Source organism: Macrotis lagotis, chromosome 8 (assembly GCF_037893015.1).
Source record: "Macrotis lagotis isolate mMagLag1 chromosome 8, bilby.v1.9.chrom.fasta, whole genome shotgun sequence".
In the NCBI taxonomy this organism is placed as follows: Eukaryota; Metazoa; Chordata; class Mammalia; order Peramelemorphia; family Peramelidae; genus Macrotis; species Macrotis lagotis.
The window spans coordinates 51,022,421-51,031,912 of NC_133665.1; the positions used below are offsets into that span (position 1 = coordinate 51,022,421).

Here is a 9,492-nt window from a genome sequence, read left to right on the forward strand (position 1 = left end):
AAAAGGGAAGATAAAGGGGAATCTGCTTGACTAATTGGGAGGAACAAAAGGATGCTCATTACCATCACTGTTCTTCAATATAGTACTAGATATATGAGCTACAGCAATGAGAGAAGAAAAGGAAATTGAAGGAATTAGAATAGACAATGAGGAAACAAAATTATCACTCTTTGTTGTTATATGGTGGTATACTTAGAGAATCAAATGAAAAACTACTTGAGATAATTAACAACTCTAAAGAAATTGTAGGATTTAAAATAAACACACACAAATCATCAGCATTTTTTGATTTGATGTTTCAAAGCTTAGCAATAAAAGATAGAAAGAGAAAATCCATTTCAAATAATTGTGAACAATATAAAATACTTTGAAGTCTACATGCCAAGATAAATTCAGGAACTATATGAACACAGTCACAAAACACTTTTTACACAGATAAAGTTAGATTTAAGTGGAAAAAATATCAATTACTCAGGGGTGGGCCAATATAATAAAAATGACAATTCTGCCTAAACTAATTCATTTATTTAATTCCATACTAATCAAACTACCAAAAAATTATTTTATAGAGGGAAAAGAAGTAACAAGATTCATCTGGAAGAACAAAAACTCAAGACTATTAAGGAAATTATTTTTTTTTTAGGTTTTTGCAAGGCAAATGGGGTTAAGTGGCTTGCTCAAGGCCACACAGCTAGGTAATTATTAAATGTCCGAGACTGGATTTGAACTCAGGTATTCCTGACTCCAGGGCTGGTGCTCTATCCACTGTACCACCTAGCTGCCCCTGAGGAAATGATTTTTAAAAATACAAAAGAAGGTGGCTTAGCAATACCGGATCTCAAGCTTTACCATAAAGCAATAACCATCAAAACTATCTGTAAGAAATAGAGTGGGGTATCAGTAGAATAGATTAGATACACAGGATACAGTAGTAAATGATCACAATAACCTAATGTTTGATAAATCCAAAGACCCAACTTTTAGAAAAAAAAACTCATTGCTTGATAATAGCTGCTGGGAACATTGGAAAGCAAAAGGCACAAACTGGACATAGATCAACATCTCACATCATATTTCAAGATAAAGGCAAAATGGGTACATGACTTAAATGCCATAAGTAAATGAGAAAAGCAAGGAATGGTCAACATGTTATATCTTTGAAGAAGGGAAGAATTAATGACCAAACAAGAAATACAGAGCTTTACAAAATGTAAAATATAAAAATATTGATTAAACTGAAAAGCTTTTGCACAAACAAAACTAATGCAACCAAGATTTGAAGGAAATCAGAAAGCTGGGAAACAATCTTCACAGCATATTTCTCTGATAAAATCCCCATTTCTTAACTATAGAGAACTGAGTCAAATTTATAAGAATACATAACCATTCCAATTGAGAAATGACTGAAGGATATGGACAGGAAGTTTTCAGATGAAGATATCAAAACAATTGATACACATATGAAGAGGTGCTCTAAATCATTATTGACTAGAGAAATACAAATTAAATTACTCAAGATACTTAACCTGATACACTATCAGGTTGGCTAGTATGACAAAAAAGGAAAATGATAAATGTTGGACAGGATATGGGGATATTTGGACACTGCATTGTTAGTAGAATTGTGACCTGATCCAACTGTTCTGGAGAGAAATTTTGAGCTGTCCTCAAAAGGTAACCAAACCGTGCATACCCTTTGATCCAGTAGTGCCACTACAAGATCTGAAAACTTAAGTTATTATAAAAAAAGGGAAAGGACCTACATGTGCAAAAATATTTCTAGCAGTTCTTTTTGTGGTAACAAAATATTGGAAACTGAAAATATACCCACTAATTGGGGAATGACTGAACCCACTGTGATATATGAGTGTAATGGAATGTGATTAACAGAACTAGGAAAGTCTTGTATATAGTACAATAGCTACATTATGTGATGATCAGCTATGAATGACTTGGCTCTTCTCAGCAACACAATGATCTAAGATAAATAGGAAGCACTTATAACCAAATAAGCATACTTTTTCACTTATTTTATTTTGTGTGCTTTTTTCCTTTGATCTGTTTCTTATTTCATAACTGTGACTGATATGTTTTACATAACTGCACATACATAACCTATATCAAATTGCCTATGATTTCAGTAAGAGGAATGGGAAGGAAGGAAGGGAGAAAAATTTGGAGCTCAAAATCTTGTAAAAGTGAATGCTAATTTGAGAAAATTGAGAAAAAACAAAATACTATTTTACAAAAGCAAAACAAAAATAAAAACAAATAACAGTATAACATTTTTTCTGTATCCAAATGAACCAGGAAAAAAAATTCCATCAGAGGTAACTTTGATTTGGGTACTTATGATTCTGCTATAACTTTTTGGATTTTATATAAATGTTAAAACTTCTATCTACTGGTTAATGTAAGAACAAGAAGACTGAATAATCATAGTTCAGTCATAACAGGAATATCTAAAAACAATGGACCAATTTTAGAGGGGGAGATTTACACATCACTCAGATAATCAAGAAAACTCAACAGATATAGATGTGTTAAAAAAACAAAGTAGTACAATAATCTTTATCAAGATTAATTAGCATCAAATCTCCTTGTAATCCAATAATCCACTCCCAGTCTCCCTTTAATTAACATATTATACTGGCATCTGATGTCCCACCTAATAATCTGGTTTCTGGACCTTGCGCCTTCTACAACTGGTCTCATTTTCAAGACACCTCTGAAGGGAGCTCTTCCTCAGTAGATTTACTTGTCTGGTTCCAAGTCACTTTGAGATAATCCTAAGTAATTCTGCTAAAGTCTGCTGGTAGCAAGGCTGAACACAATTTAGTGCAGTCTCTTAAATTTTACTTTCAAATAACTAGTTCATGAGGTGAAAATTAGCTGAAAATTTATGGTTCTAATCCTATTAACAACAGAGCAATAAGACAATACCAAATTAGGAACCTATAGAATACTTGAAACTTCAGAGAATTTAAATTTTTTTAATATAACTCTTCTTGTTTATATCTTTCTCTAAAACCTGTACCTGGATAGACATCGCCAACAACAGGATCAAGGAAGAATCTTTAAAAGAACCTTTGAAAATCTGAATTGTAAAATGAATCCTTTTTATTAATTATTTAATATTTGCTGAAATAAACAAGCATACTAAAATTGAGTGCTTTTCAAAATTGATATTGATTACATTATCATTTGACTTTTTAATACTGGTATTAATTTGTTGGGAGCCAGGGTCTCTAAGCTGTTTGACACAGTTGCAGCAAGAAGACTCAAGGCAGTCACACCGCCTGATGGAACAACATTTCCTTCTTCAATATATATATATATGGATTCCATGCATACCAATATTTATAGGTCTATTATTGATTGCAATACTTACTCATCCTAATAGTGGAATGACTATAAAGGAAGGATTTCAGAGAAATTTCCTGAATAAAACAGATTTAACAGGATTGCCTCTCCCTGAGACATACAAAAGGTTTCAACATTATGAAATCTTTAGAAAATACAGCACTGAGAGTTCCAGGGAGACGTCAGAATATATATATGGAAAACAGATACAAGATGGGTCAGATAGAATTCCAGTTAAATCAATAGTTTTGCCCCCCTTACCATACACAGGAATATATGATAAAGATGGTGAAAGAATAGTTAGTATAGGTGACTGATATGTGAACTCTAACAGCCTTAGTTTATCGGGAAAGAATAAAAAGTCATAGAAATCGTGGCATCTACCAACAAGGGCTGAAAGGAAAATTGGTTATTGAAGGAATCAACGGATGGGTGGACAAACATAACTGCCCTCACTATAGGTTGTCAAGGGAGCGTATCGAAAAACATTACATACATGGCACAAAAACATAAAAGCATTCCATTAAACAAATTATATCAAAGATTATTACCAGGTAAGTTCTGCTTAATTAATAACTTTACTATGCAGCAACAAACTAGGCAACAGACAGGTTGAGGTCATCATGGTCTAAGCAGGGACAAGAAAATTAACTACATGATTGATAATCACACTTGTAACCATTACATGATCAAACTTGTGACCATATGAACTATATGAATAATGATGAAAATTGTACACTTTTGTAACCAAGGAAATGATTTTAGCTTGCTTGAAGCTTACATGATTCTGAGACTATAAAAATAAATCCAAGCAGCTGACAGTCAGTCAACCTGCTCCTGCCTTGTGTTGACTCAACTCATTTCGCCGACTCTATGCCTCCTCTCAGGTTCCAAGGACCCTGCGGAAGCTGGACCCCCGCATTAATTTATTTCTTTTTTTTATTTTGGATTTGTCTCATTAAGGGACTAGCCAAAATTATCTTCTAATGTAAGTTAGCAAATAATTATGTTGTTATATTTAAGAAGTTAAAATAATAGCTGAGAAATAAAAATTTTAAAAATATTTTTAAAGCATTATAGAACTCAGAACTCTGACACTTCTTAAATTAAGCATTAAAAAACTCCAGAAATAATTTATGTAGAGCATGAGCAATACAAGATAGTTTATAAGTTTGCTAATCTCCTTTAAGATAAATGATTGTGGGGGTGGCTGGGTGGCACAGTGGATAGAGCACCAGACCTGGAGTCAGGAGTACCTGAGTTCAAATCTGGCCTCAGACACTTAATAATTACCTAGCCATGTGGCCTTGGGCAAGCCACTTAACCCCATTGCCTTGCAAAAACCTAAAAAAAAAAAGATAAATGATTGTACAGATTTTTTCCTCTTAAAACCAAACAGAAGATATTTCTGATGCTAATCTTTAGTAAGATATAGTAATAATAGATTTATATCTTTTTTACAGATATTTCTTCATCTTTGTCTAATTATTCCCATATCATTCTGAGGTATTTCTGGTAGCTTGCATTCTATTATTGCAGTTCAGATATGCTAGAAAATTGCAGCAATAACATTAATTATATTTTAAAAAATACTGCTTAATCTTCCTGGTTAGAGAGATTGTTTTGAAAGGACTAAGGGGCATGATTAGAGTAACATCAAAACTGGTACTCCTGGTCAAAACCCAAGGGTATAGAATGGTTCAACTGGGGTATAGGAAAAGACAGCCTTAGATCAGCCAATGTACAGCAAAGTTCACAGATCATCATAACCAGGCTCAAGATTAATCAGGTGAAAGGAATTAGCACAACTGATTCATGAGGAGCCTATTTTAGTCCATGCCAAAATTATACTCTTAACTTTCCCAGGCACAGATATTCACCTGTAGAAACTTTCAATCTGGATGCTCTTGAGTAGCATTTCCCTCTAATGATGAATTAAAGACTGATGGATCACTCAGGCAATTATCATATTATAGGTTCTTCACTGCTTGAATGTGGCAACTGCTAAATCTTGCATCTCTCTGAATCTGACTTCTCCATACTTGAACTTTTTCTTTCTTGCCATTTATAGTATTTGTTCCTTGACACAAAAACTCTAAATTTTTATGATTTTTATGAAATTTTCATGTTGGGTTTAGTATTTATGAAAGATCTCAAGCATTGACCTAGAAAAGAGTATTCACAGCCCACTGTATAGGTATGGTCTGGAAAATAAGTGCAGTGAGCTCAGATTTTCTCTCCCAGTTTCATGATTCTGTTTCTGCTTGGTTTTGATCAGGGGATTTCTCATTAATTGATTCCTCCTAATTGACTTGGGAATTGACTTGGCAAAATCAAGTTATCAGGGGAAGGTTATAGCAGTAACATGCAGTGAGGAGAGGCAGAGGCAGAGCTTTGTCTCAGTCAAATTGACCAGTCCCTCACAAATTGGATTAAACACACACAATAAATATATGCCTATTAGGCTTATACAATGCAATTTTTGATTCTGATACTTTTCTTGCTTCCCAGCACTAGACCCCTCCATGTCCCTAGGTTACAGAGATAATGAAATGGCTAGCATTCTATCTGCATATGAAAGGTGCAGTAGACTCTACAAATACAATTGGATTGCTTATGTGTTTTTCTCAGTTCACCCTCTGGTTTAGATTAGTGAAAAGGAGAGAGTTTAAAAGTGGAGGAGATGGGGTGAAGTCAAAATGGTGGCATGGAGGCAGGAATTCCCAGAAGCTCTTCCCCTCAAGACTTCAAATGCCATAAAATTATGATTTTAACCAAATTCTAGAGAGGCAGAACCCACAGAAAGATCAAGTAAAACAATTTTCTGACCCAAGACAACTTGGAAGATTTGTGGGAAAGGTCTATTCTACCAGGATGGGGGTTGGAAAGAGCTGCAGTGCAACCAGCTCCAGTCTTCCAGGAACAACCTTTGGGGTGCCTGGGTCCCTGGGGGCACCTGGGTTTTTGGCAGTAGGAGCAGTTTCCAGACCTCTTGGCCCAAGGATAGCCTGGGACAGCTTGGAGGGTTATCAGGAGAACATTGCTATACCAGAGTGAGTGTGAAAACCCAGACCAGCACAAAACTCTGGACTATACTGCCCCAGGAACCTATAGAGCCACCCAGCAGCTGTTTTTAGAACATTCAGCCCACAGATGATAAGGGGGTGAGGAGAGACTGCAGAGGTTTCTGGCATAGGACTCTGCTGCTTTGCCCATAGTCAGACCCAGGGCCCAATTTGGGCCTCCATACTACCATAGAGGATCAGGGACTCTCCTCACAGCCCCGAGGCAGAGTGAGTGCCTGTGGTCATCCACAGACCAGAGCACAGGCAAGGAGAACAGTCAGAGCTTCTCATAAAACATTGGAGGAATTAAGGTCCTGGGGGGGTTATACCAAAATCCCCCCCCCAAAGCTTTGGAAATATGTTATAATCAGGTCATAGGCTGAGGAAATGAGCAAACAATGGGAAAAAAAGAATCTGACCTTAGAAAATTACTTTTGTCCCAAAGAGAGTCAAAATATACACTTACAAAGTCAAAGTTTCTGAATCCAAAGTCTCCAAGAAAAACAGGAATTGGTCTCAGGCTATAGAAGTACTCAAAAAAAAAGTCCTTTGAAAAAAAAAGTAAGGAAGTAGAGAAAAAAATTGGGAAGAAAAATGAGACTGATGCTGGAAAATCATGAAAACTGAGTCAACAGGGGCAGTTAGGTGGCCCAATGGATAGAGCACCAGGCTTAGAGTCAGGAGGACCTGAGTTCAAATCCGGTCTCAGATACTTCATAATTACCTAGCTGTGTGGCCTTGGACAAGCCACTTAACCCCATTTGCCTTGCAAAAATCTAAAAAAAAGAAAAAAGAAATAACATAGACAGTCAATAATGTATAGAAATCTATCTTGCCCTAGAGGAAAAAGAAGAGAAAAGGGATAAGAGAAAGGGGACAGGGGCAGGGGGAGAAGTGTGTAGGTGATAGAAGAGAGGGAAGATCATGGGAGAGGATAGTCAGATAAAACATACTTCTGAAGAGGGACGGGGTGAAAGGAGAAAGAGAATATAATAAATGGGAGTGGGGAGGAAAAGAATGGAGGGGAACAGAGTTAAAAATAGCAACTGTGGGAAAAAAAATTTTGAAGTAATTTCTCTGATGGACTCATGATAAAGAATGCAACCTATCCCAGAGACAGAGTTGATGATACATGAACACAGACTGAAACATACTTTTTTGTTTCTCTCACTTCATTTCTCTCTCTTTTTTGGGGGGGAAGGGGTTTTATGATATCTTTCACAAGTTTATCGTAATGTAAAAACAGATAAATAAATCTTTTTAAAATGGAAGAACTGATGCAGCTTAAGAGTCAGTCAGGAAGAGGGTCAACTACAGAAGAAAATTATGACTCAATTTTTAAACTTCATGGTTAGGCAAGGTTGATTCAATATAAGGGAAACTCTCAGAAGAACTGACTATGTTAATAATAAAGCCAACAGATACCATATGATTATCTAATTGGTAAAGGAAAAGCTTTTGACAAAATACAATAGTTATTCCTATTAAAAAACAGTAAGAATAAATAACACTTTCCTAAAAATAAGCATTATCTATCTAAAATCATCAGCAAACACAATCTGTAATGGGCTTTAGCTAGATGATTTCCTAGTAAGATCAAGGGTGAAGTAAGGTTGCCCATTATCACCATTGTTATTCAATATAGTACTAAAAATGCTATGTATAGAAATAAGGGAAGAAAAAGAAATCAAAGGAATTAAAATAGTGAAGAAACAAATCTATCATTTTTTGCAGATGATATGATGGGATAGTTGGACAATCCCAGAGAATCAGCTAAAAAGCTAGGCAAATTGAACAACTTCAGCAAAATTGTAGGACATAAAATAAACCCACATAAGTTATCAGCATTTCTATATATTTCCAACAAAATTCAGCAGGAAGAGGCTTTGAGAGAAGGCACAAAAGTCCAAAGTGTGGAACAGATTCGGGAAGTTGCTTCTGGAGCTGCCAGGATTTGAGGGGAGACCTTGGGCATTATTGGATTAGGTCGTGTTGGACAGGCAGTTGCACTGCATGCCAAAGCCTTTGTCTTCAATGACATTTTCTATGACCCATACCTGTCTGATGACATCAAGCGTGCTCTGGGGTTCCAGAGGGTGAGCACTTTACAGGACCTGCTATTCCACAGTGACTGTGTAACCCTACACTGCAGCTTGAATGAACACAATCATCATCTGATTAATGACTTCACCATCAAGCAGATGAGACAAGGGGCTTTCCTGGTGAACACAGCACAAGGTAGGTTGGTAGACAAAAAAGCACTGGCACAGGCCCTGAAGGAAGGATGGATACGAGGGGCAGCCTTAGATGTACATGAGTCAGAACCATTCAGCTTTAGCCAGGGTCCCCTCAAGGATACACCAAATCTGATCTGCACTCCCCATGCAGCGTGGTACAGTGAACAGGCCTCCATTGAGATGCGAGAGGAGGCTGCACGGGAGATCGGGAGAGCCATCACAGGTCATATTCCAGACAGTCTGAAAAACTGTGTTAATAAAGATCATTTGACTGCAGCTACACATTGGGCCAGTATGGACCCAGCAGTAGTCCATCCAGAGCTGAATGGTGCTGCATATAGCAGGTACCCTCCAAATGTGGTGAGTGTGGCTCCAGCTGGCATCCCTGCAGCAGTAGAAGGAGTAGTCCCCAGCTCCATGTCCTTATCCCACGGGCTCCTCACTGTGGCCCATCCTCCCCATGCTCCTTCCCCTGGCCAAACTGTCAAACCAAAAGCTGATAGAGACCACCCAAGTGACCAATTGTAGCCTAAGAAAATAGCATTCCCAACACTGGAGCTTTCAACTTTGAAGATGATGTGGATAAAAATCTGGATTTTTGAATAGAGGCAAAACCATGAACTTACAGGAGACCATAATTGTTTTAGAAACTGGTCCAATATACAGATATAAAAGGCAAAAGGTGTGGGAGGTGAAAAGAAGATTTGAAAAACTTTTTTTCTTCCATATAAATTGTAGTTTGTCCCCCGTTCAGTGCACTGATTCACTGTTTTTGTGTCCTATGGGTTCTTTGTTAAGCAAGAGAAGTTAGTAGTTAATTATATCAT

The 9,492-nt window shown here is 36.8% G+C and overlaps 1 protein-coding gene across 1 annotated transcript in view; it reads left to right on the forward strand.

Moving 5' to 3' along the window:
• The window catches only part of LOC141496457 (C-terminal-binding protein 1-like), a 60,951-nt gene extending 51,758 nt beyond the window's left edge, over positions 1-9,193 (forward strand). Inside the window, 1 exon segment of the mRNA XM_074198991.1 lies at positions 8,303-9,193. Within this exon segment, the coding sequence (XP_074055092.1) occupies positions 8,303-9,193 (891 nt within the window).
• Positions 9,194-9,492: the final 299 nt, after the last annotated feature.